Raw genomic sequence first — 27,952 nt, 5'->3', positions numbered from 1 at the left:
TATGGAGGATAATACTCAATCTGGAGTGATAAAACCTGGATCGAATAGTTCAGTGAAGATGTCGAAAAAGAAAATGTCACCTGTAACTCTTTCTAACACGACTCCTCCTACGAAGAAGAAGTCCAACCAAATCGAAACGAATTTGGAGCAAAGGGTAAAAGATGTGGCAGACAAGTTAAGAACATTAAGTAAGGCTACTTTAATGGAAGCAAAATCACTGCAGAGAATGTCAGATCTTTCAATAGGATTGATTATGGAGGTGACAAAAACGGAAGAAGCTCATTCGATCCATGGAGCGTGCTGTATCATTCACTTCAACTATGTGGAAAATGGGATTAGTAAATCTACTGCTGTATTTGCTCCACAACGATTTCTGGATGGATCGCTGTCTTATCCAAGTATTATGGTATATCTTGGATTAAAACCTAAGAGTAATGGACAGGGAAGTTACCATGACTTAAGAAGAGTAACAGAAGGAACCTCAACTCCCTCGGACATGAAACGTACTCTAGCCAATCTGAGATCGAAGAGACTTGAAAAACTTATACAACATTTCGAGATTCGTCATCTCAAGGAGTTCAAAGCACCATCTATTTTCCACTATCACAATGTTGGAGCAAGTGAATACAAAGATGCTGAAGGCAATGTGGATGTGGTACCAACTGTAGCATTTTCAACCAAAGTTGATGGAGAGGAAGTTCAAGGAACTTTAACGATGCCTTCGAGATGTGCCCTTTCGTTGAAAGAAAATTATCCGGGTATCATTATATACAAGGGGCTAGTAACATCTCACAATACTCGCGAATACTACGATGTAGTAGTCATGGGACATGAAGAAGCAAGCAGATTTTACGAGAGTTCGGTACAATGCAAAAAGGATCCTGCTATCTCACTTATTTCCGATGACGATGAGTGATTGATGAACAACTCGATACAAACTTCGTTTTAAAGAATGTACATGAACATTTTCTTATATACATTCAATGTTTCATTTATACTATATTATCTTTATTCTGACTTATCTACTTGTACACTCCGTTTTAAAGAATGTACATGAACATTTTCTTATATATATTCAATGTTTCATTTATACTATATTATCTTTATTGTGACTTATCCACTTGTACATTTCATATATTTCAAGTTAAACATAAACTATTTTATTTTTATTGAAACGAAATGATGATGGAAATAATGAATAATACATATAAATATATCTTTTAAAGTGAATAATTTTGTAATAAAACTGATCTTTCATTCAACATATATAAAAAAAAACCGAAAATAAAAATCCTTAAAATTCTTAACCATTCAAGAGCTTCAACATTACAAAAACATCAAATCTTCAAAAAAAATAACTTTGTACATAAACACTTTCTCATATGTATTCAACGTTCTCTAATATATAACATTCTCCACTTTGCACATAAACACTTTCTCATATATATTCCATGTTTCAAATATATAACAATCTCCGGAAAATCAACCCCTCGGTGTCCCAGATATTAACCCCCTCACTCATCCGGTAGGTAATCTCTCGCTCTCCTCGATAATCCGTGAGATCCACTCCGTAAAACCATCCAGCCCTCGATGTCCCAGATATTCACCCCCACTATTCCACCGATAATCGGCGACGATTCGCCCGACTAATCCGCGACGATTCCCCCGACTAATCCCGCGATAATCCGCGTTTAATCGGATGACTCATCCCCCGCTAATCGGATGACTCATCCACAGATAATCCGCCGATTACGCCAGGAGCAGATCCGTAACCCCTCGAATTCAACCCCCTACTCTACACCACAATTTCCCCCCAAACCCCAACATCTCATTCAACTCCACACGATTCAATCTACACCCCTAGCCAATTTAATTCACAACCCCCTTTTTCTATCCCCCCGCTGGATCCGTCACTTTTGTGTGTAGATCTGCTCTCTATATACTACTAAAACTTCTCTTAAATATAGGTCATTTGAGAGAGTATGCACTAATTTTTACATTATTTAGAGACCAAACGAAGCAGCTGCCAAAATATATATAGTTATCAATGCGTCAACATCACCTGTTATAAACAAGAGTGATTATAATCTATATACATTGGATATAAATCTCAGGGTCCATCTGTACAGCTAGTGATTAAAATCTATGTACATTGAAAATAAATCTCAGGGTCCATCTGTACAGCTATAGTGATTATAATCTATATACATTGGATATAAATCTCAGGGTCCATATGTACAGCTGTAGTGATTAAAATCTATATACATTGAATATAAATCTCAGGGTCCATCTGTACAGCTACAGTGAATATAATCTATATACATTGAAAATAAATCTCAGGGTCCATCTGTACAGCTATAGTGATTATAATTTATATACATTGGATATAAATCTCAGGATCCATATGTACAGCTACAGTGGTTATAATCTATATACATTGCATATAAAGCTCAGGGTCCATATGTACAGCTATAGTGATTATAATTTATAGACATTGGATATAAATCTCAGGGTCCATATGTACAGCTATAGTGATTATAATCTATATACATGGGATATAAATCTCAGGGTCCATATGTACAGCTATAATGATTATAATCTATATACTTTTGATATAACTCTCAGGGTCCATATGTACAGCTATAGTGATTATAATCTATATACATTGGATATAAATCTCAGGGTCCATATGTACAGCTATAATGATTATATTCTATATACTTTTGATATAACTCTCAGGGTCCATATGTACAGCTATAATGATTATAATCCAGCAATGAAAGATTCGCTGCGCAAAGGATTTAACCATGGAACTTCCTGGGCTTGAAACCAACGATCTGAATTACTACACTACAATCGACAATTGTACAACTGACTTTCGAGATGAATAATTGTGATGACATTTACTACATCAGTTAAAATATTCACACTTACAACGCTTGAAGTTATTAAGTAGCACAGTAGACCGTTATGCGTAACATAACAATTATTAAACTGGTTTAAAACACAGCTATAGTTTTAGTTAAAGTTTAGACTACTAGCTTACGAAGTAAGTTACTCAAATTATTTTAAGATGTAGATAGTAAATCGTGTGACAATCAGATATGATGCATCATACAGTAGTAAAAATCTGATGTTAGATGTATAAAATGTTTTCAAACCTTCAACATTGAGACCTAAAGCCTTCAGCAGAGATTACAATTAACCAATGTAATAGTCTTCAGCGGCTATTACTTTTGGAGACTAACTGGCCTACATGGCTGTTGAAACAAATTATTATCAACAACTACCCGTATAGAATTCGTTTTTATGTTAGAGGAGATAATCACTTCTTTATTTACTAAAACATTATTATATTATGTGAACTGCAATAAAGAGATACTCATAATTACCGTCTTATCAGCGTTTAAAAGCATGGAATTATTTGAGGACCACCTATTCTAGACCACACTATTCTGACCACCAGCCATTCTATAGCACTGATAATAGAAGGGCTGTAATTAGAAATGTAGTATCATCCACATAATTTAATGAGCAAAGACCATCCACGTCCAAAACATCAACACAAATCAGCCATAAAACAGACTCTAACTCCTTACCCTGGAGATTGCCAACTTGTATAGAAACATAATCAGAAAATTTATCAAAATACTTAACACACTGTTGACGATTGGTCAGAAAGTTCCTTAATAGTTTTAAAATATTATCATTAAAATTTTATCTTTTTATTTTATCTAGGTAAAATGAGGGCTGCAGCCTACTAAACGCCTTAGAAAAATCTAAGCATGCATTTGTGCAAATTTTGTCTATTGATTGTCCAAAAAATTAGTAAAGTAATCTAAATACTGAAGCAAAGCATATGTGGTGCTTATACTAAGTCTGCAGGCATACTGCGATGTAAGTGTCATTTTGTCAAGCCTTGGTTAAATCTTTTTTACTATAAAATCCTCTGCTAATTTGCTGATATGGAATAACCGTGAAATAGGTTTATAATGCTTGAACTCTGCCGGTCTGATGCACTTGGGGATCGGAGAGATCTCAGCTCACTTCCAGATATGAGGGTTTTCAGTGTTGCTCAGTATACATATGATATAGAGAACTGGAATGCAGATATACTCTACATACTCGATAGAAAGCTATGTTGGGAAATCATCATTGCTAGTTGTTTTGCTTTCATCAAACTCTTATCAGCTGGTTTGGCTTCCACGATTCTCAGTAAGTTTAACTGAGCAGTAGTCGTTTCAAGGCTACAGGCTTCCTGCTTTTGAATGCTCTATCACCCACACCAGCATAGTATTAATTTATATATGTAACCAACTGATCATCTGTGAGGAAATCCCTACTGATTAGAAGTTTATCTTATGGTGTTGAACGTTTTGTTTTTTTGTGATTGTATTTAAGATGTTCTATCATAACACTTTCCTGTATGTTTAGGGTAGTGTGTGTCCAGGATGATTTTAGTGGTCTGACGAAAAAATGCTGCCTTGTCTTGTATACTACATGCATAAAAAACATTTTGCCAAGTTTTCAGGGCTATAGCACGATATATAGAAAGTTTTTTCTGCGCATTTATTATTCATGTCTGAATTTTATTGTGTTCTCCTAAACTAATTATTATATTATCAATAATGGTGCATCAGTGGTCATTATTTGCAGTTGGACAAGGTTCTATAGCATTCTCATGTTTTTGGCAGTCGGTTGATATCATATCGAGCATGGTTTCATTCCTGGTATTGAAATCAATCAGGTTTCTGAGGTTATGCTATGATGTTATCTAGGAGTAGGCGATTGAAATCTTCTGTGATCGTAAAGCGTGTATTTGAGTGTTTTTTCACTAAGCTTTATGAAGATCAATGATAAATGGTCCTGGGATTCTGCTACACTAGCATTAAGAGGATGATAAATGCATCTGATGATGACAAGTGCACAATGAGGGCTATTAATTAGGACCCAGATTGCTGACAGAGTTCTGATGGTGCGAGAGGAGATAATAAAAGTTGTGAGACTGCCGGCAGCAAGAATACCGACCCCTCCAGGGTGATTTTCATGTTACATCAATAGTTGCTAAAGCCTTGAATTGGCCTAGCATTTTCATCGGTCTCATCAAGCCAGGTTTCAGTCAGCCATGTTTTGTCAGGTCTGATTTTTTTACAATGAGTGATAGCTCTTCAAACTTCCACTAATTTAGTGATCAGCCTATGAACACTGTTGACAGGTATGGTCCTGTGAGGGCAGAGTTTAATGGAATTCGTGGCGCTGGCTATGAGGTATTAGCTGCACCTTATTGGTTGACCTGGGTACACATTTTGTATCTCCGACCCACTTTGTATCTTTTATTTATCTTGCGCTTGCTAAATAAATGATTAGGTAATGACTACTTAATTATTTCCTTCAATATGTCTCTGTTTAAAACTTCCTAATCCAAGGACTTTGTCTTCTTGAATATATGATTTCTTCACGGTCATACCTCTGGTGCCATTGCTGAGGCCGACAGCAGATATAGTGTCACTAAATCTCGCTAACGGTATGCGTTTCTTTACTGTGTGACAGCTATAACTCATGTAAAAGGTTAAAAACTAACTGAAATTAGAAAGACACTTTGGTTGCAGCTTGCCATGCCAAGCGCTACTCAGGGCTAACAGTTACAAGACTACATTAGCCAGCCTAACAGTTGCAGGTGATGTATGTAAAGGTAATGTAATATTTACAAGCTGTTTTTAATTACCGGTGTAACGCAGGGCAATCTGCTAGTATTTGTATATAGGTGAAACATTACCATGTAACTAAAGTGTATGTTTACTTTGTTTATACAGATATCACACATAAGTTTTGCATTAAATGATGCATGATATTAAATTTTTAAAATCTATGAAGCAACAACTCACCTCTCTTTTATGTTAGAACCAAACTTAGATTTTACTTAATCGGACTGCGTTCTGTATAATGACATCGTTGTGAATGGAATCAACAAACCATCATTACAATCACAAACAATGATGGACATACAAAAAACCTGCAGAGCTACAGTAGATGTGGAAATCCCAACCGCATAACTCTACCCTTTACCCGTAGGTGCGCATCGTCGCTAAGCCTCATAGCCTAATTCTCATGGCACAAACATTAGAAATCTTATCTGAGACTTTTCTTGCAACCCACTGGCTACCACTGCCACTAAAGAACAACTTCTTTGCTACACACCAAGCTATCCATTGTTTGTGATGGAAAACTGTTCCCCTTTAACCGAGTACTACTTTAATTAATTCACATTGTGTCCGTAGAAACTACCTACAAAACTTACACAACGGTAAATTATAGTGCTACTAAATCATTTCACAGCGGCGTTTGCGAATGTTCGTGTAAAACGCATTGCAAAGGTTGATTTTTGATACAATATGGAAAATCAACATTGTCAATTAACGTTCAAAGACCAGCTTCCATGAAATTCTAATTCTAAATAATCTGCTGACTGTTATTACACTCTCTAAAACCTTTTGACATTCAACCCAGACCTGCCAACCCAAGAGTGGGGCAATGCGTGAGATTTGGTTTTGGGCAATTGATGTATCGATGTTAGTATATATAACATTGTGGAAATTCGGGCAAAAATCTCACGCATTTTCATTTTTTCTTTGGGGTGATTGCGTGAGTCTCACGCCCAATGCGTGAGAGTTGGCAGGTATGATTCAACCCCTACTTGTATGATTTTACCGAATACGATAGCTATTGAATTTATTGTAAAATCTAACACCCAAGATAAGAATATTGGGCTCTCTAAATTCAAACATTGTAAAATTGTCTACGAACATTACCTAGAGCTGCATTTAATGTTTAAAACAATGGCCAGTGCTTGCTCACGAATAAACCACATTTAGTTCAAATAATTCGTTCAAATTGCGTTAGGCGCGTAAAACCTAATGAAATAAAAATATCGCACACACGAGAGTTCCGTTCTCAAAGACATCGTCGTTCGACCGTTTACGAATGTTTTACAATTTGTTACACATCATTGAAAAACCTGCGCGTGCTTTTAACTTGGTCTTTCGGTATTCAAACACCGATGATGTGAAAATTGGCTCGTTGTTTAGTAGACCTTGTTTTAAAAATAAATAGAGAAAGGAACGGGGATTTTGGTAGTTGCCACAAAAAACCGAGCAATTCGGATGCGTAGTCTCTCGTTGGTGGCGCGTTACGGTAGCGTCATGACGACCTTTAGTAAACAAATAAATTGAGGCTGAGATCGTTGCAGAGTTCGTAGGTTTATAATTCACATTAGATAAAATATAACTGCGATTCTTATTTAAGACTAGATGGATTGAAAGTGCAGTCAAGCTTTTTTTAGGTCTAGTACTTCAGTAGCAAATGGTACAAGCGAGTATTTCTTAGCGGTAATACTAATATCACTGACATTTGATTTGTTGAATCTTATTCATTGCAAAACGCATATTTATAAATTAGTACAACATTATGGAGTCAGTATATTATAAATAGAATCAATTGTACCCAACTACAAACCCATGGTTTGATGGTCGTAAAGACCATCGGCGACACATTCAACGTAGAAAGTGTTTTTGAAGGTGATTGTAGATTTAATATTTTTTATCAAAACACCAAAATCATGCAAAGGCTGTAGAGTATACCTGCTTGATATGCACATGATCTAGCCTATTCAATAAATCGCTACCATTACCAGTGTTTTAGCTTAAAATGTTATACGTGTTTAGGGAAAAATTACGTTATGCGTAACTAATCCAAATCCACACAGAACATCGGAGTTGAGTTTCTTAGTCATTTAATTATACTTTGACTATGTTTAGTTTGGGCCCTTTTGCTCAGTTTGTGGGAACTAAAGTGAATATTACTGGTTCAGGTACTAGTGAAGATACTAAGCTATTGTAAGCAAAATTGATGTTCACCAGTAACAGATACTTTTTATTCTAATAGTCAAACCATTAAAATACACAAAATTCTAAACGATAACATTGATGACAAAAATTAAAATAGCCAAATAAAGTTATACCCTTACTAAAATTCTCGCCCATGCTTGCTTGCTCAGTCCCTTACCGCTGTGGGTTTTGAGAGTCGAACGAGAAATATGACAGTCTGTAAATACAGAAGGCCAGCTGGTGATGTAAGAAGTGGCTTCACAAGTGGAAAAAGAGCCTCAGCAGACCCTTGGAAAAAAAGAGTCTCAGCTGGCTCTTGAAAAAGAAAAAGCCTCTGCAAGCCCTTAGCAAATTTACTAAGTGATTTTTGGCTAGTTTTCTTCTTTAGCTACCAAGTATGCATGTTCTGCCAATCAATAATATTTTTAAATGATGGCTACTCATAGCTTAGATAACGCAGCTAATTTGTTATAGTAATTCAGTTCAACCATAGTACCTTCTTCAAGCCTCAACTAATATTACCAGGTCTACTTGCGCTATTGTCTTTGTGAGTCAAAGGCTAAACCGTCATTCCATCTTTTCATATTATTTTGTCTACTACTTATGGTGTTTGTACTTTTAAATATAACAAGAAAATTTACTCATAGAGCGATCAATAATAAGCACAAAACATCTGTTTTAATGTATCTATCATGTGACATGACATAGACAGAAAATCTGTCAATAAATTTTCTTCTCATTTGTATTAACCTTGAAAATTTTAATAAAAATAGAAAAACATATATAGAAAATAGTAACATCATTTCTCTCTCTATTATTTCTATTTTTTGAAGATTTGGCTTGCAATTGCAACTAAGTTGGAAGTTTATACATGGTGAGATAGAACCTCTTGATACATGGTCATAGTAAACAATGAATTATAAACTAAATGCTAACAATATATTTAAAGCGTGAATACATGATTAACTTTAAATGGTTGTTAATAAGAACTTATGTGTACTGTGTATATAATAAATAGTACTAGAACTACATACTAAGTCTGTAGACCTATTTGTCAGATATGATTTCATGTGTGTAGAAAAGTAAAATCAAGATCTTCAAACCTTAACTCATAAGACTAAATCATTGAAAAATACGCATAATAAATTGTTTCTATATGCTCATGAATAAATACAATTGGATACAATGTATCTGCAAAAGAGATGTAATAGACATGCATACAGTGTGCAACAGTAAGTAAATTGATAATAGTAGTGATATATAAGACACAGTAAAGTTCACCATGGGCTAGCCTAGTTTCGAACTCAAAGAGTTCCACCACAAGTGTTGTTTGTGTTGTGTGTTTTGTACAGTATGTGTGGGAGTTGGTGGGTGTGTCGGAAATCCTTGAGTGCGGGACTAGGCTAGCCAATGAAAGTTTACAAAAGTCGTTCAGTATTCAAACATCGATGATGCAAAACTTGCTCGCTGTTTAGTAAACCTTGTTTCAAACCTGAATAGATGGAGTGGTTTCGGCACTTGCAAAAATCAAAGTTATGCTGGCACGTAGTTTATTGTTGTTGGCATGCTATGGTATTTTCACGATGACCATTTAGTAAAAATTTTAATTAGCCTTAGGTTGCACCGGCTTTGCCGGTTTACAATACACAGTAGAGAAACTAAAATCACGATTCTGATTTAAGGCTTGATGGATTGAAAATGCCATTCAGTTTCGCTTTTAGGTCTAGTGTAAAAGTAAAGAATAGCACAAGCAAGCGTTTTTCAGTGGTGATTTCACTGAGTATTGATTTGTTGAATCTTTTTTTATTGCAAAACATATATTTATAAATTGGTACAACATTGTGGTGCTAATAAATTATAAATAAAATTAATTGCACGCAACTACAAACTGAATATTTTTACGACTATCAGCAGTGTTCAATGTAGACGCTGTTTTCTGAAGGTTATTGTAAAATTACTATTTTCTAACAAAACAGAAATCTCATACAAAGAATGTAGAGTAAACATGCTTGAGATGCACATAAAATAGTCTACTTAATAACTTTTTGTCATTGAAGATGTTTTAAGTTTAAACCATTACATACATTTAAGAATAAATTACATATACAGTATATTATGCATAACTATTCTAAATCCACACACAACATCAGCGTTGAACTTGTTTTTTCACTTAATTACATTTTGAATATGCTAAGTTTGTGCACTTTTGCTCAGCTTGTGTAAACTACATTGATTTTTACTGGTTGACGTAATAGTGAAGATGTTGAGCTAAGTGGATAATAATCTATGTGCAATCAATACCGATGTCCACATATTCCAACTACGCATGTTCTGCAAACTAGCAAAACTTTTAAATGATCATCTTTGTGTACTGTGTAAATAGTAAGCAGTACAAGGAATAAATACCAATTCTATAGACCTGATTGTCAATTATGGCTTCATGTACATGTATGTAATAAAATGAAAACAATGTTTGCAAGCCTACACTCTTGAAACTGAATCATTAGAAATTCCAAATAAATAGTGTCTATATGCCTATGAATAAATGTAATAGTATACAATGTGCCTGCAAAAAAAAAGTGATACACATGCGTACAGTGTGCCATCGTGAGTAAGTTTATAATAATAGTGATATATAAGACATGATAGAGTTTACAGGGTAATAAACAAACATGAAACATGCATACATTAAAACATTCTGAAGCAAAATAGCCATATCTTGCTTTACAAGCAGAAATTCAATACAATACTTCATGACGTAATAACTATGTTAGTCTAGCAGCATTTGTAGTATGCACTTGCAGGAGACTAGCTACTAAATGGACCATAACCAAGACATCATCAAAAAATTATTTCCAAAATTTTAAAAATAAATATAGCTAAGTATTTTCCAAGCGAGCGAATGTCGCTTATAGTTTGCTTTCTTTTTTCCGGTGGAGCGATATTAAACCTTTTGGATGCAATAAATCTGCTAACTTACCTCCAACTTCTCAAAGATCTCTTAATAAATAAGCATTGTGAAACCGAAAAATATATTTACCGGCTGATATCTACTGCTTGCAATTGACCTGCGTTGATATTATAGCCTGTATTCTTTGAAATTGGCATTTTCAATTTTTACTTCATTATAAACTTGAAGACATATTTTTATTTTATATCTATAGTTAACAATGTTGCATCAAAGCTCATTGCAATCATTGACATGTTTGCTAGTTTTCAACCAAAACTAGCTTTTTATTTGCAATATAAGTGGAGTTGTGAGCGTCGATCCATTGTAGGCTGTGTAATGATAGTCGCAAGGATGCTATTAAATAACATGCATACATCTGCGTATTTATATAAGTTATATAATAATAATCTATCCAATGAAACAAAAATATAATTATGAACAAATTACATAAACAAGGCATGCTTATATTACATGGAGAAACCTAAGTTAACGTTTTTTAAACAAAAATATTTCCATTTTCTGTTCGGATACCTGCGTTCTGATTGTTGCTTTTGATGGAACGAACCTCTTCTTGTTGTCCAATACCTTCCACAATATTTTATAACCTCAGCTCTTTTTCTGCGCTGCTGAACCAGTCAATATTAGCATCCAAAGACTTTTTTGGCAGAGCAAAACATTTACGCGCTGCATTTATGACAAACGCAACGCGTAAAAATTTGCTCACTAAATGTAAACTTTAGCCTAAAAGTTGCAAACCGTTTTCATATACAAGCTCTTCAAAGTATTAAGACCATGTTAAACAAAAAAGCTGCTATTAGCCTGAGACAGATATTGAGTGTTTCTATGGTGTTGCTTTCAAAGTTCATCAACCAATATAGATTTAAACCATTTTTTATATAGGTACATGTACTTCAAAATACCGAGACCTCGTTAAACAAGGAACTAATATTAGCCTTAGACAATTATTGATTATTTCTATGGTGTTGCTTTCAAAGTTTTAACGAAAAAAATCGAAAAGCTGTGAAATTGGACAACGAGAGAATTTATTGTTATTCATGTAAACGATTTGCTATTAATAAGATTTTGTGGACACATTTCCACTGATCTTTTATATTATGGGTTCTTATATATCAAAGATAGTCAAAGTGGCGATCAAATAGAGGTGGCATTCAATTAGAGATTTTATGGTAAGTTTGTTCACCATATAAATATATTTTTCTAACCAATTTCTACTGTGTGGTTAGTATCTACAGTAACCATAATATAAATTAGATAACTAGCAAACAAAACATAACAGGCAGTGTACTCATGCTTTCGCTATGAATCTTAATATGTATGTAGTATATTGATGGAGTACTTATGATGTGATCTGAAATCCTTTAACAAGAACTCACAAACACTTTAGATTGTTCCCTGAGAGATGATGTCACTGAACTTTTGACTTCCCTTGTTCATCACTGATTGTATGTACATTAAGTGAACAATAGTGCAGATTCAACTGAAGTCAGATTTAATTGTTGCAAAGTATAAAAAGAACAAGAAAAATAACTCAGAGTAGGAAATCATACAGATATGTGTAGAGTGCATGTAGAGCATTGCTAAACTAATATTTGGACATTGTTTGATAGAGTAATTTTCATCTTGAGTATATTTGTATGCCACTTTACTTTAGTATGAGGTACTTGTAAGTATGCGGTTATGATTACAACGCATAAAAAAACAAGACAAACTATGAAAGCATACATATATGCATATAAAGTGTTTAAAACACTGTACAACTGTGATTAGGGCATTGTTGAAATGTGTGGTCTATGTGCTGAAATAAAAAATATGGTGCCTGGCTGGGGTTTATTGTACTTCTCATAACATCGCCAACTGTACTTGAAATTGCATAGCAATCATTTTCATAAAACTAACACTTGGGTTATATTACTCTGTTTGTCAATGCTATTTTTTTGACTCGTAACATTGTTAACCTATTAGAATCCTTGTGTAATATATGATGACATGTCAGTCAGCATTAATAGCCTAAATGAGGAGTTTGGTTTTAAACTTCCGTTACCACAAATGTAATCTCTAAAAGAATTGCTCTGCATAATATGGCAATGAAATCATAGCCTTTCTTTGTCAGAAAAAACTATTTAAAGCCATTTCACACTCATTGTAGTTACATGTTACAAGCTCCTATTCACTATGTGGCATGGCATAGAACACTCTAAAGTTATAATAATCATTGATCTGCTATATTTCTGAACAGAGTTTAGAGCTTTCAGTAAGTTTAACACTTTTAGACCCAACCGGAACTCTAATGCTAATACAACTATTATAAAGGTGAATGTTTAACACTCACTGTTTAATTGTTGTACTCTGACCATAGGTTCATCCCACAAGTGTGTTATTAATCACAAAATTACCAACAATATGGCTGACCTACAATTGGATGAAAACTACAGATGTGGTCACTGCTATGAACAGTTCAATTCTATGGTTGACCCTAGAGAGCTCCCATGTCATCATGTCTTCTGTAAGACATGTTTAGAGGAAGACTATTCATTACATGGAAATATCAGATGTAGATCATGTCTGTAAGTAGAACATATTCTGATAAAATTTGGTTACAGCTACCACGCATTATTGTAAACACTTGTTTGGCATTAGAAGATGTTGCATGTTTTCGTCACTCAGTGAAGGCAATGCTAGTTGCATATAAGTGGATACTCTTTCTTTATGTTACTAACTCATTTATGGGACACCATTTTTTAAATTCAAAGGCGAAATGAATACAACATAAAGATACATTTTTTTGGTAGAGCTAACGTTTTTAGAGTTAACCTTTCTTGTTACATTTCTGTTCTTCTCAATTTGATTACTTACTTTTGTCTTTCTTCTTTCTGGGTAATGAGGTATATGAAATTCCCTTAATAGTGGTGCTTCTTATCTGTACTAGCTGGTCTAGGGAGGTGTCTTTTATAGCTAGAGCTTATGCCGACAATGGATCTACTGTTTCATAACTATCAAATACACAGATGAAATTATTCAAAAATAATATCAACACTTACAAAAACCAGAGGTTAATTTTTGTCTCTAGTATCTATATATATAAATTTCAAAGTTTGTGTTTCTTTGATCCTGTGTTCGGTTCGTTCAGCTATAGCTATTAAAATATTGGGATGAGCAACCCATATTGCAGAAGATTTGATCTCAAAACTTTCCTTTCCCCAGACGACATGCGAACCTATTGAGCTACGTGAGATTGATAGATCCTTTACGCGATATAGGTCATTATGTTGGTTAAAATACGCATAGCTACTCTTCATTACGTTACAGCGCAACGTCATTAAAGCTTGTCCTCATGGCTATTATTAGTAAGTTTAGTAATAGGGATACTAGCTTATCCAAATTAGCTATTGGCAATGTGCTAGACTAATAGCTAATGGCAGACAACGACATTACCTGCAGCTGTTTATAAGCTGTTTTTAATACCCATGCAACGCTGTTAATTCAGCTGGTCATTCATGAAAAGCTGCTAAAGCTTATTCATTGTTATAGTACTGAGTATGAGATTAGGGAAGTTGATGAGCTGACCAAAGCTAAACTGGACACTGAAGTAAGCGTAACTCCAACACCACTCACATGTGGCTGTGACAACTGTGATGGACAAATAGCTGTCACCTACTGTATTGACTGCGCAGTGATGATGTGTGACACTCATCAACAGGTACTCTATTTATCATGACCAATGAAATTCTTCATCAATGTTTGCTGCCGGCTTATTGAAACTATTTGCTGAAGTTTTAAGATACCATGCACTTTCATGTTCAAACAGTTATTATTATTACTATCAACCCTCAAGAAAACCAATATGTCATCAATGATATACAGCCCCAATTTGGGCTGTATATCATTGATGTCATCTAGTTGACACTTTGGTCACCTATTACTCGTAATGATAAAAATAAAATATTAGAACTCTCCTAACACGATGCGCATGTAGCATTGTAGAACACTGTACCATGGTTACATGAGTACATACTTGCTATCCTTACCTCATTAGGAGGCATCATCCAAATGACTGCAGTGGTTCAGCTTACATGAGTAAGTGTTGTCACCTTGAAGATATTTTCACATCAATTATTTCTGGCATCTTCCTTATACCTGGTTCAATATAATACTACATGATACCATACACCTTAATACCTAAGAAATGAAACTTTAGTGTCACTCATTCACTATATTTACTTGCCTATCTATCACCTCTATCAATAGTTTTATTCTACATAGTTGACCCTTTAAGCTATAACATTAATAGTGACTTATTTGTTGAATAATTTAACATAAAACAGTAATGATGCTCTTTTCTTGGTATATTAAATTATTATTGTTATTTATCAAATACTAGCAGTATTTTTTTTGTATTGAAGCATCACAATTTTATGCTTGCTAAAAAGCATCAGACCATACCAATATCTACATACCAGTTGCATCCTGGGATATACAGGAGAGTCATGTGTAAACTACATGGTGGAGATATGATTGAAGTCTGCGATAAATGTCAGCTTTCTATATGTATGAGATGTAATAGAAAAGAAAGGAACTGCCAAGGTAGATATATTCATATAATTATTGTTACTCATAAAACAAGGATATTAAACAATGTATGTATGTTTATGTATAAATATTCATACATTTATATATAATCACATACATAAATAAATATATATACATACACATTAATTGGTAGCATCGACTTAAACTTAAATCTTTGACCAGGGACTTGGGAAAATGAGCACTCAGCTCAAGATCTTAGTCATTCCTAATAGCACGCTTTTCTGCACTTGATATGCATTGATTGTTGCATTGAACTATACACTGTCTCAATTTTGCTAGCTGGATTGTAGTCATTGCTTAATGTTATTATACAATTGTTGTAGCATTTCTGCTATTTTTGTCCATCACCACACAAAAACTCACAAGCTTCTTGTTAATAGCTTCAAGCTCGGTTTACTAGGGAATCATTGGGATTTTGATGAATGACAAAAAGACAGGCTGAACAGTGTAAAACCGTGGGCACCTAGAGATCAAACTGTAGCACATTGATTCATAGGCCCTCTTTCAGCCAATTAAACTTTAGCGAAATTGATATGCCATATCCTGCTCTTTTGACAGCTTGTCCAATTTGTCAACAGGTGGTGTTTGTTTTTTTTTAGTTTAGCATCTCATTCTTTTCTGACAGCTGGCTCTATGCTGACTTGTTTGCTCTTCCAGTTTTTTGGCAATTATTCCTGAAAGCAGTCGTCAGGTAGCGAGCATATTATTTGCCAATAGTCTTTTGAGTCGATCTATGCTTTGGGTTTTCATCAGCAGTGCAGTTCCTCCTTGTGTAAAATATTCTAGATGATTATCTTTTTCTACCAAACACACCATCTGTTTTTCTATTTCAGTGTGTGGAGATGTCATGTTCTTCAAACAGAAGGCTTGAATCATATCAGGTCTAATGTCTCTTTAGTTGTTGATGGGTCTTTGATAGGCCACAATGCATTGTTGGCTTTGTTTAAAAGTTAACTTGCAACAAAATTCACATTACAGTTATTTGGTATCAGAAAATTCACCATGTCTTACTCTGTTGTGTTGTAAGTGCAAAATATGTAGGAATGTGATTGCAAGCCCTTAAAAGCTCAAAAACGAAAAGGCGCTGTAGATTGTAATCTCTTTATTTATCTGACGTAGTCATTACAGTTTGGTTATTGTCTTTTCACGTGATGTTCTCACGTGAATTGAAAGGCCAAAAAAAAGCTCCATATAAAACTTATCATAGCACTAGTTTATGACAAAAACTTTGAGTTTTACCAAAGGCCCCGTATCAAATAGAGATGCTCGCTACTTTACAGTTTTGTTTCGGTTTGGTCTAATCGGCGAGTCGTAATCTGATCATGTGACCCAATACTTCGGAAATAATTTCTGCAGCACTTGTCAAGTATCACAGGTGACCAACAGGCTTGTCATGATTATCAGACAATGACATGTACTCGTTTGAGGTAAGGTTAAAAAATTAAATGAATTTTCACAGTAAGTTATAAGATATCACTGCTAAAAGTGACAGCATTACAATGACAATAAAACAGACGCGTAAGAACAGTAGACATGGTTTTATTGAATGCGTGAAGGATATTTGTGAAAATATTTTGACGAATAAGGTTGCGTGAAAGTGTAAACGAAAACCATCCTGTAACAACTACGTCACATTTGAGCCGTTTTGGAAAGAGAATCCAAACTACGACGGTCTTGTGTGGCTGCGATTAACTGTTCGTTTTTGATTTTTTAAGAGCTTGTAATCACATTCCCACATACTTTGCACCTACAACACAACAGAGTAAGACATGGTGAATCTCTTGATATCATATAACTGTAATGTGAACTTTGTTGCAAGTCAACCTTTAAGCCCTTTTGCTAATATGCAGCGGTGTTATTAGTAACCTATTTGTTTTAATTCTTTCCAGAACGTAAAGGGGTTGGATTTGAGAAAATCTAGAATTGAACTTTCCAAATTACCATTTGACTGAAAATACACTCTTGATAGGTTATGGATAAACAGCTTACTTGGTCTTTTGTTATTTCGCTGTTTAGCCTACCACTTCAATTGTACCGAAAGTGTTAGCTATTAGCTGTTGTTTGACTAATATTTGATATTTATTTCATGGTTCAAATATGCATTCAATTCAAAATAATCTTGCCTGATTTAACTTAGACCAAAAACTTGCAAATATATGTTAATAGGTGACTGGTTATTAATGTGCTTTACGTTTACATAATATTGCAGTCAAATCATTGTTTATGCTGATTGCAATAAGCATTTACTTACTAAACTTTAATTACAATTGTTCTACACTAGCGAAACTATTTGGTGCTCAATTAAACATTGTCAATTGAATTTTACTTTCAGTTTCGACAGTAAGCCAAATGCTCTTTCTTTTGGTTATATAACTAAGTTTATTGTTGGTTATAATGTGTCAACTTGACCATCCACTAAACTTCACAGTCTATTATTATCTTTGTTGCAATATATTTAGTAGTAGCATTTGTATATAGTTAAAAGTTATGATAAACTGTTAACTATTAGTAAACTACTGCTTAACGGATCAACTAACTGTTCGAATACTGGGCTACATATAAAAATGTGTGCTGTTCAGGCATTGGTAAGCTGTGGCCAATAAAAAAAAATATATTTATACATATAACACAGGTAATATAAATAAACACTTTGTACTGGTTACTTTTAAAAGTGTCAGGATAAAGAAAATTTTATTTTTTAGATAATTTTAAAATAAAGTGTGCAATATATTTTTAAAACTTTCAAAATATAAATTTAATTTCAATATTGGTACCTATAGCTTGCCTAATGTTCCATTCAATGGTACAGAGTTAAAAAGAGAATATGAGCAATCATATTTCTTAAGGCAAAACATCTCAAAATGGCATTTTAACTGTAACAGAAAAATTTGGTAAACAAGGTTTTCCGAGCTGTTTATTCTGCAAAATGCTCTAAGATTTCTGCATGCACTGTCCATCTTTACCATTTATGCTTTATAGACATTTGGACTGATCACACATTCAGTTCATTGAACACCATGAAAGAGGAAATAACTGCACATTTCACCAGTTTACTTCAGTCTGCTAGTGAGAAGTTAACAGAGATCTGCAAAACAGACAAATATATATGGAAGGTTCTAGCTGAGGAAGAAGTTGAGTGTGCTAAGAGAATACAGATGATAGAAAGATGCCGTGATGAACAGGTAGTTTGATGTATTGATGTTTTGTTCTATTGTCAGCAGTTCGATTATAAGCATATATCGTCTTGAATATGATTTGTTGACAGATTGAAGTGATCAGAAAGGAAAGTGACAAACTAAAGAATCAGATCTATGAGTACCAGAGAGATCTGACAGATCAAGTAGAGTCATACAACGCAGAGTTGATGGCTAAAAAAGAGAGGCTGGAAGAATCATGTTCAGATTTAAGGAAGTGGTTGAGAGAGAGTCATGTGATTGAGAAGGTTGAGCAGAAGCAGCAGATGACAGATGAGGTGGTGAATAACACAGATGTAATGATTGATTGTCCACTTACAAGGACTCCAGCCCTTATACATACCGGTGAGTTGAGTTAGTTAAGTCTTCGTAGAAAAAACAAAAAGGAATACAATATACAAAGTAAATCTTGATTTTACTACACAATTTAAAGCTTGAACAAACCATTTATTATTATTCATTTTTAGCTCTAGCAAACGAGAATTTTATACACTAAAATAGCCGGTAGATATCCTACAAAGATGTTTTTTTAACCTGGTGCCCACCTTTTGTCTTTAAATTTAGATTATGGGAAGTTTTTATGATTTTTATTTAATATTAGCAACTAGAACACTATGCTCTACATCTATACCTGTGTAATGGCTATTAACAATCTAATTTGTTACTGTTTACAATTCCCTAATGGCTATGAAAAACTGTTGGATTTTTCCACAAAATAATTTTTAGAAACCTGTCTGAATTGAAATCTTTATTTGATCTAGAAGCTTCATTTAAAATTAGAATAAGTTTAAAGTTGTTTGTATTGTTTACTAAAAATACAATACAAATGCAGAAAATTTTGGGTTGCAAAGCAGTTTTATGGTTCAGGCGGTCTTTGAAGAAAAAACATAAATTTAACTTTCTCAGCATACATAATCTAAATAGAGTAGTAAAAACTATCAAATGTTTGAAAATATTTATAACATAATGAAAAATTTGTCTGTATGATGATACAGAGAAATTTAGCTTATTATTAAATTCAATTACAGTCACAGCAAGAATATTGGAGTACAGTGAGACTTCGCTTCTCGAACATAATCCGTTCCAGAAGGTTGTTCAAAAGCCAGGTTTTTCCAGATCCGAAACAATTTTCCCATTATAATTAATATATGTAAATTTTATTCCATTCCAAGTCGACAAAACAATTTTGGTAAAGTATTTTTTTAACATTTCACATCATAAGCTGTACTGTATCCTGCATAATGTAAATAAAAACAAGTAGATATATATCGTGTTTAATTTTATTAAAATATTTTTTATTTTTGGTGATAAAAAATAAATCAAAAAATAAACATTTTGTATGTTCTGCTGTTAAAACATTGAAAACATTAAAGGTTAAGATACAATACCAAAAATTGCAGAAATTGATAATGAAACAGAAAAAATGCAACAGATCAGTTACACCAGAAATTGTATGAAAAAGAAAACATATACAGCAATGACACGTTTACTCCACATCTTTGAAGGAAAATTCTCCTCCAAAACAATTTAAGGTAACTCAACTGGAGGAGCTGTCTACCTAGCAAATATCTTCAGTAGAGAAGGTGTCGTCCCAGATGGTGATAACAACGTTGTTAAACATACAAACTGTTCTACTGCTTGCAGATTTATCTGGATGGTAAAGTTTCACAAAATTTTGGGTATAATTCCATCTTGCGCAAATTTCTTTCATATTTGTAGTAGAGGCATCTTTCCTGACGTCATTCTTATCAGAATAAATTTTTGTCGACACCTGTTTTTGTTTTTCCTGAAGGTGCAAAAGATTTTCAATGGTGAGCACTTTCCGATGTTTGTCAAGGAGCTCTTCGACATTGCCGCTGTCCATTTCTAAACCAATATTTTGGTCTATACTGGCAGCTTCATCAATTGGTTGAATGCCTTTTCGCAGTCCTTCTTTGATGTCAGCAGCACTGCTGGTACCAGCAACTTTCTCGGTACAGAAATTTTTTGATGCCGAGTTCATAGTTTTGTATGGTACTTGGTTCTAAGCTGTGTCAATGAGGGAGATGCGGTGATAAACATTAAAATGAGTTTATAAAAAATCTTGAAGGGTAAGGTTTGTGCCACTAGTCACCTCTAAGCGTCGTTGAAACAGAAATTTAGTGTACAACTTTTTAAAATTTGCAATAATTTGCTGGTCCATAGGTTCAGGTGTGCTATTTGCAGGGAGAAATTTTATCTTGATAAAATCCAATTTCTCTGTCAAATTTTCTTGCACACCTGAAGGGTGAACAGGAGCATTATCCATAAGAAGACAGCAGTGTGGTAGCAATTTCTTTTCCTCCAAATATTTTTACTGCTGGACTAAAAGCCTCATGAAGTCACTGCTAGCATTCCCACGCAACAAGATAGTTAGTCTATTCTTCATCGGTTTGTGGCCTGGCAGCAACATTTCCCCACAAATGATGTACGTTCTTCGTGGCATTTTTTTCTAAAAAAGTCCGGTTTCATCCATGATATTGAACACTTGTTAAAAAGCACATTGCTCGGTATTGGCATATTGCTTGAATTCATTTTTAAAGTCATCAGGAGATGTTTTGTCTAAACGTGCTGCCTCTCCATAACGAACAGCGGAGTGTATACCACTTCTTACCTTGAACTTTTAAAACCATCCTCTACTAGCTTTATAATCAAGCCCTTCAGAAATGATGGTAGGATATTTTTTTATCAAATCTTAATGCAAAAGTTTTGCTTTTGCACGAATTGTATCTTCACTCAGAGTTTCCTTAATAACTGCTTTTCATATACGAAAATAAGCAAAAATTTTTCCACTTTTTCCAATACCTGCGGCTTTTGTTTGCTAAAATACTAGCAAACATTTAAGCTGGTCATGGTTTTTCTGATGGTACTTATGGTCAATTTCGCCATGCAAAACATTTTAGCCAACACAGATACACACACACACCATATTACTATTCAGCTATCAATTCCTTTTCAAAATCAATATTTTTGCGAACATTTTCTTGCAGTTCCGCAAGTTCTTTCTTTGTTTTTGGGCCCATAGTAATAAATGTTTCCATGATGTTTCTAAAACTGTTCCAAACGTTTAATTCTAATGCACATGTTCTGGTTTGCTTGAGAATTGAACTTATGTTTGAGATGTGAGGCAAACAACTCTCAAATTTTTTGGTCGCAAACCGAGTGGGTCGAGCACTAAAGCGTTCAAAAACCGAGGCTCCACTTTACTCTAAATAACGAATTTTGTCATTTAAATTGGTCAAAAATAGATTCGTTAGAGTTCAAATGGTGATAAGATTATTTTTTTACAAAGTGCACGCGCGCAGACATCACACACCATACATACACATGCACACCACACGCACACCACACACACACACACACACCACACACACTACATACACACCCTATTCCACACACGCACCACATTCTAACACATACCACACTCCAACACACGCACGCACACGCACACACACGTGCGCACACACACACACCCACGCACGCACAACACACATACATACATACATGGACACACACTTACACACACCCACCCACACAGGCACTTATTTATATAAATATATATGATAGGATATGGCCATTTTAGAGTTGCAAGGCTATTAGTTAGTCAATTGACAAAACTTATCCAAAAGAAATTGTGACTAACTTAGAGTATAAGGTTTAAACTTAATTCCCTATTGAATTTTTAACTATTAGGTTTGACTATTCAATTTTACTATATTGTATGACACAAAAATTACTAGTCATTTGCTTAAGCCAAATGTTCTGTAGCCACCAAAAGTTTTAACAATGAAAATGTGTCTATACTACCTTGATGTTATGCTTGAATTTTATAGGTAAACAATTTGTTCAGCAGCCAAAGTTATAGTTGCTACCCCCACCTCACTGACTTTTAAATTTGAACACTTTACTAACAGCGGATGTTGCTCAGCTGCTTATATGGTAAATGAGAAACTTCTTCTGGGATGTTCTGATGGAGTGAGATGTCTGAATAAAGGCTCTTCAGAGGTGATCAAACTTGCACCCGGAGGTGTAAGCTTACTAGTTACATCTGTTGCGGTATACAATAACATACTTTATATGCTGGAACATAACAGAGATAACAAGACTGTTTATCAATGCCTGTCTGATGTTAGCCAGAGAGAGATGTTGTTTTCCTTCAGCTATTCAAGTGATAGAACACCTTTAGCAGCTGTTAGTAAAGACTACTTAGTTGCTACTAACCCTGATGAGAAGAAGCTAGTAGTCTTCAACTTCTCTACTAAATCAACAAGACTTCTAACTCCTAGTATATGGCCATTTGATCTGCACTTCCTCCCAGATGGAGACCTGCTAGCACTGAGTATGTGTTCAAATGCTCTTACTAGATACAGAATAGAGGATGACCAGATTACCACCATCTGGTCTTGTAAAGGACTAGATAGGGTTCGTAATGTCACTTCTGACATTGATGGATTTATTTATGTCAGCTCTAAAAGAAAGACTATCTACATCATCTCTCCTGAAGGTTTGTTTCTTTATAAATCTTCAGTCTGTATAAAATGATGTTAAAGTAACTTGATTAGGTTTAACAACTAACTTGATCTCTTATCTTTACTACACAGTCTAGTATACAGAATATTTGTTGGTAGGTGAGAGGATGAAGGATATTAGTAATGACAATCTACCAGACATCTGTGGACAAATAAGTATAAGAGGAAAAGATGAACTGGCAGTCCCTACTTGGAGAGGCAAATCTGTGTGTCTGTTTAAGATTAGCCATTAGCAACTCACCATACACTGGCTGACATACTCATGCAAGCAATTCAAATATATTAATGGGATCAAATAAAGAAAAGCAAAATTCTTTTTAATTGGTCCACCTGTATCGAGTCTTTTTGATCACATTTTGTAAAAACTTGACAAACTGTAAGAATTGTACAAATAGGATACCAAAGTTTACTTTGTCTTTTTGATCACAATTAGATAAGGCACAACCATATCAAGTTTGTTCATTCGAATCACCGTTTTATATTATTACATGTTTCTTTTGCTTTAATATAATTCATACTCAATATTTAGATGCTAGCTATAAAATATTTTTATATTGATTTATGTTTATATTCCTAGTAACACAATTCCTTTTTACAATACCAAACATTTGATTTATGATTTGACTAAGAAAATCTTGAATACTAAAACTTGAGTGAGTTCCTTTAAGAAACCTAGTCCAATACATAATAATCTAGTAGATTTGAATTAAAAATGTGCAACTTGCAAACGACCTTATGAATAGGTGGATATCACACTGATTTCTTTCGTGGTAACGAAACGCTTAATTCACTGCCTATGCGCCAGAGTGATTTCAGTAAAGGCTGCACAACTTTTAAGTATTCTGTAGAGTACTTCAAATTACGAAAGATACCACTCGGCTCGGTGCTTATGCAAATAAATGTACAGTAGCTTTCAAAAAGATAACTTTTTAGCTTATTACACTTTGTTTAGTTGCCTCTTGAGAAAATTTTTCTTTCTCTTTAACTAGGCATTGGCTGTTTATAAAAGAGTACCCTGAACTTGAAGACATGAAGGCTCTTAAGCAATTTGACCAGCGTGCATCTTTCAAAAGATCTGCACTTTATCATCAAAGGCCAGTCTTCCTTGAATTTCCTTTTACAACTCCGGCAGCTTTACTGGCCTATTATTAAGTTGACAACTTCCATGAATGATGAAGAAGCGATACAAAAATTGCAAGCAACTTTGTTTCACTCCTTTTTCCTCAGACCTTAGCTAACCTACCACAAACAACAATATAGGGTCCAAAAAGCCGATAGGTGTGTAACTTCTAGAATGACCTTGACCTCATGGCTTACAGCTTTATGAGTGCTACTATCTACATGTAGGTCAATCATTACCACCACTAACCCTGGCGATTCCCAAGTTTTTATCACTTCTTACCAGCTAGCTTGGAGTTCGCTGTTTGAGAAGCTGGCTCTCAGAAATCAGAATGAACGTTAAAACCAAACAAATTCTAGTTACTTAGCAACAGGCATGAAACATATTCATGTGACATTTGGAGGAAAATAGGCCAAAAATATGGAAATGCTGGCAGTTACACGGTCTAAAGGGCACATATACACAATGACTAGGTTATATTTACTAACATAGATTCATGTACAGCGTTGTAATACTGGATATTAGTACCCTTGGGACATGTCACCTATAAGTAACTAGATGCGAAGTAAGATCACAAGTTATGTTGCTAAAACACACACAGTAATTTTCTATATCTTATCAAAATACTTTCAGCATTACATGCAATTTTTGACTTCATTCTTTTGCTGTGCCATGGGCAGCTGAGTCATGACTATAGATATAAGAAACCCTAGATTGGGAAATAGCTATCATTACAATAGAGCCAAAGTGAGGCATATTAATGGCTATTGTTTTCACTACGTTATGTAACAGTGATGTGCATCACAGCTACAGAGTGTTCAGTTAAACAATGAGTGTAGTAGTGAAAGCATGCTTGTCACCCTAGTTTTTAAGTCATAAACGTAACAATAAGACCAAATAGAGGAGACTACAAATAAGACCATTAGAGGAGAATACAATACCCCAGGTATGTGAACTCAAAATAAGAAGTTCTCAACAATATCATAAGCTTTTTATGTCAATTAAAGATGCCAAACGGAAAGCTGCTAGAGGAGAATAACAAGAAAACCTTAATCATTGGTTTTGAGTCAGCAGCCAAATCTGGTCATAGAATTGCTCAATATATTTTCAGCAACTACCATTGCATCAACTACTTCCTAACCTTTAAGATCAACCAGGATCACACCGAGACTCTGTTATCCAAGATACAATCTAGGGGTGGCTATAACAATAACCCCGGATGCATAGTGCTTTAGATTTGTCTTTCGAGCAATGCTCATAAAAGCAGATATTACACCAAGTCTGAGTGTTAACTGTATTGATCAGAATGTGAGCAGGGCTGAGAAAACTGGCCAACTCCTACTACAATATCTGGCTAAAAAGAAGAAGGAAAAGACAAAAGCTGAGGAAGGCGAAGATGAGGAATTCGGTGATGAGGAATTTTTTCTAACTATTGACATCACCAAACCATTGGCAGATATATGTCAGTATATTATTAAGTTGGCAGAGAGCATAAATGACATAATGATACTGCCTTTTAATAATTTTGACTCTACATTAATGTAAAGAATTTACTCCATCTTGTACAAGCAGAGCTAAGTTTAAATAGATCTACTAACAATGGCTGTTTTAAGGACCCATTTCTATCACTTCTGATAGTTGAACAGTGAGTGTGAGAACAAATGAGGTTAGTGCCACAATTGGATACAAGTTCCTTTGTTTATTATCAGCTGGTTATGTCATCAGAAGTCTCAAGCTAAAATGTGATGACTGTAAAAAGTTCTTTACCGATGTAGAAGTAGTGGGAAGTAGAAGTAGTGATGACATAACCCTATCTCAGCTAAAGAACGGAGGAGGATTGGTGACCCCAAACTCATTGATAGGCCGAATATGTAATGCTGCAGAACATAGCTTACATTCACACATGGAGAGCTATGGTGTCACAAAAAGAGTGGTTAAACAAGTAAAATCACAGACACTAACGTATGTTTTATTACATAACTTCAATCGAAAGTTCACATGCACAGTGCATGCCACCAATCTACTCAAAACTAGAGTAAATTGCTATATTAAAATCAGAATGCACCATGCTGCTTCAAAGCTAGAATCTAGTTCAATCAACCTCAGACCAAAACTATTTCGTTTAGTTATTTTCAGTCATGTCTAATGGGTGTTTAATACAGTGGTCCAGTTCAACTGCTTCTAAATCTCGTTTGATTCATTAGTTTGTTATTATCTTAATTATTATTTGGTCACTGTTTTTGTTATCAACGATATAGAAGCTTCTAAATCATTGGTATTATCCATTACTATGTGTCTAAGATTTTTGCTTTTTTCATCCAAAGTCAGTTTTATATATTATCAATAAAGTGTGCAGCCTCAGGTGCACAAATTAGGGAAAAGTTGTGCAGTTTTTACTGTTAAGTCAATAGGAATTCATAGACCAGGTGATTCACTGTACCATCAACATGAATTAAGTTGCATCATGCTATTTATCCGCCTCACTTATTTTTATTACTCACATAATAAAGGTTTATTATATCTATGGTCATGCCTATGTCAAAACCAACACAAAAAGGTGTGAAATGAGATATCCAACTACTCTATATATTAATAACTTCTTTATGCATGAACCTATGACAACCTGATCATACATTAAACACTCCTAGTTTATGTGTAAAAGCTCTTTTCGTAGTTTTTAATCTAGGCATTCTGAAACAGACTGAAAACTGCCTGATCAAGATGAGAGTGATGTAAAGATACATATCCTAATATGTTTTCTTTAACGCATTGAGAAACACATTAATACTATTACCAAGGTTTTAAATTCTAATAAATTAAAACCAGCACTACTGCTTTCCTGAGAGGTTTTTGCAATATTGAGAAAAAATTAAATGCTGTCATACATTTTGGCACTATTGAAAGATGGTGAGAAAATTAAAATTAATGCAGGGCTATAATTGTGTAGAAGTGGGTTTCTAGGTTCACAATCTAATAGCTATCACAATAATATTCATATAATGTATTTTATTTGCATTTAAATGGATAGAAACTACCGACATCGACATAATCACTAAATACTTTTTAAAACTGACGTTTTCTCTTTTACAAGAACAAGCATAGCAAAAGTGATATCAATTTATCTCTCAATTTTTGAATTCACTGATAAAATTGTGACATATTTCAGCTTTCAATACTAGAATTCACATGGCCTTTGAAAACTATGCATGTTAGATACACCTGTTTCTATTATTTGCACCTTAGAGCAGTTTTAGTAAAAAATACTTTGGAGAATCTAGAGTGTAGAAAATGTAGGGGAAGACTAGGATACATGGGCCTCGAAAATGATATTTTTCTTTAGACGCTATTATCTAAATAGTCTTGCTAAGTACCTGATTGAAAATCAGTGGTGGAATAGACCTACATAAAGACTACCTGAGCAGCAAATAGCAGCAAGGTGCAACTACATGTATTCACAGAATCTGCCATCCAAAGTGGTGGCCCATGTATCTTTCAAATCAGGATACATGGGCCACCATGTAGTAGACATGGGCCGCCACCAAGGATACTTGGACATGGGCGGTTCAAGCATCCTCTTCAAATATGAAAATTACAGTAGTATGTATTTCATGTTAGGTTATAATTGTGGTCATGGAATATATGAAATTTGA

General features: G+C 34.4%; 2 protein-coding genes across 2 annotated transcripts; both read left to right on the top strand.

Moving 5' to 3' along the window:
- Nucleotide 1: 1 nt before the first annotated feature.
- Nucleotides 2-18,994, top strand: LOC137400829 (E3 ubiquitin-protein ligase TRIM56-like). Its single transcript, XM_068087170.1, has 6 exons — nt 2-188; nt 13,211-13,418; nt 14,383-14,551; nt 15,255-15,399; nt 18,421-18,623; nt 18,707-18,994. The coding sequence occupies exons 1-6, from the start codon at nt 2-4 to the stop codon at nt 18,992-18,994; spliced, it is 1,200 nt and encodes a 399-aa protein (XP_067943271.1).
- On the top strand, nt 18,919-27,952 carry LOC137400828 (uncharacterized). Its single transcript, XM_068087169.1, has 6 exons — nt 18,919-18,980; nt 22,487-23,157; nt 23,282-23,388; nt 25,608-25,764; nt 26,012-26,142; nt 27,761-27,952. Exons 2-6 carry the CDS (start codon nt 22,590-22,592, stop codon nt 27,950-27,952), a joined length of 1,155 nt encoding a protein of 384 aa, XP_067943270.1. The 5' UTR covers nt 18,919-18,980; nt 22,487-22,589.

Source organism: Watersipora subatra, chromosome 7 (assembly GCF_963576615.1).
Source record: "Watersipora subatra chromosome 7, tzWatSuba1.1, whole genome shotgun sequence".
Classification (NCBI taxonomy): Eukaryota; Metazoa; Bryozoa; class Gymnolaemata; order Cheilostomatida; family Watersiporidae; genus Watersipora; species Watersipora subatra.
This window is presented reverse-complemented; position numbering and strand designations above follow the sequence as displayed.

What these genes read in the sequence shown, in the direction of transcription:
- LOC137400829 (XM_068087170.1), top strand. Translation starts at nt 2, where the DNA reads ATGGAGGATAATACTCAATCTGGAGTGATAAAACCTGGATCGAATAGT. An exon ending in TGTGTGACACTCATCAACAG is followed by an intron (nt 14,552 to 15,254) that starts GTACTCTATTTA and finishes TTTGTATTGAAG; the next exon opens with CATCACAATTTTATGCTTGC. An exon ending in AAAGATGCCGTGATGAACAG is followed by an intron (nt 18,624 to 18,706) that starts GTAGTTTGATGT and finishes ATTTGTTGACAG; the next exon opens with ATTGAAGTGATCAGAAAGGA.
- LOC137400828 (XM_068087169.1), top strand. Translation starts at nt 22,590, where the DNA reads ATGGTAAATGAGAAACTTCTTCTGGGATGTTCTGATGGAGTGAGATGT. An exon ending in CTACATCATCTCTCCTGAAG is followed by an intron (nt 23,158 to 23,281) that starts GTTTGTTTCTTT and finishes ATTTGTTGGTAG; the next exon opens with GTGAGAGGATGAAGGATATT. An exon ending in CAAACCATTGGCAGATATAT is followed by an intron (nt 25,765 to 26,011) that starts GTCAGTATATTA and finishes GTTTATTATCAG; the next exon opens with CTGGTTATGTCATCAGAAGT.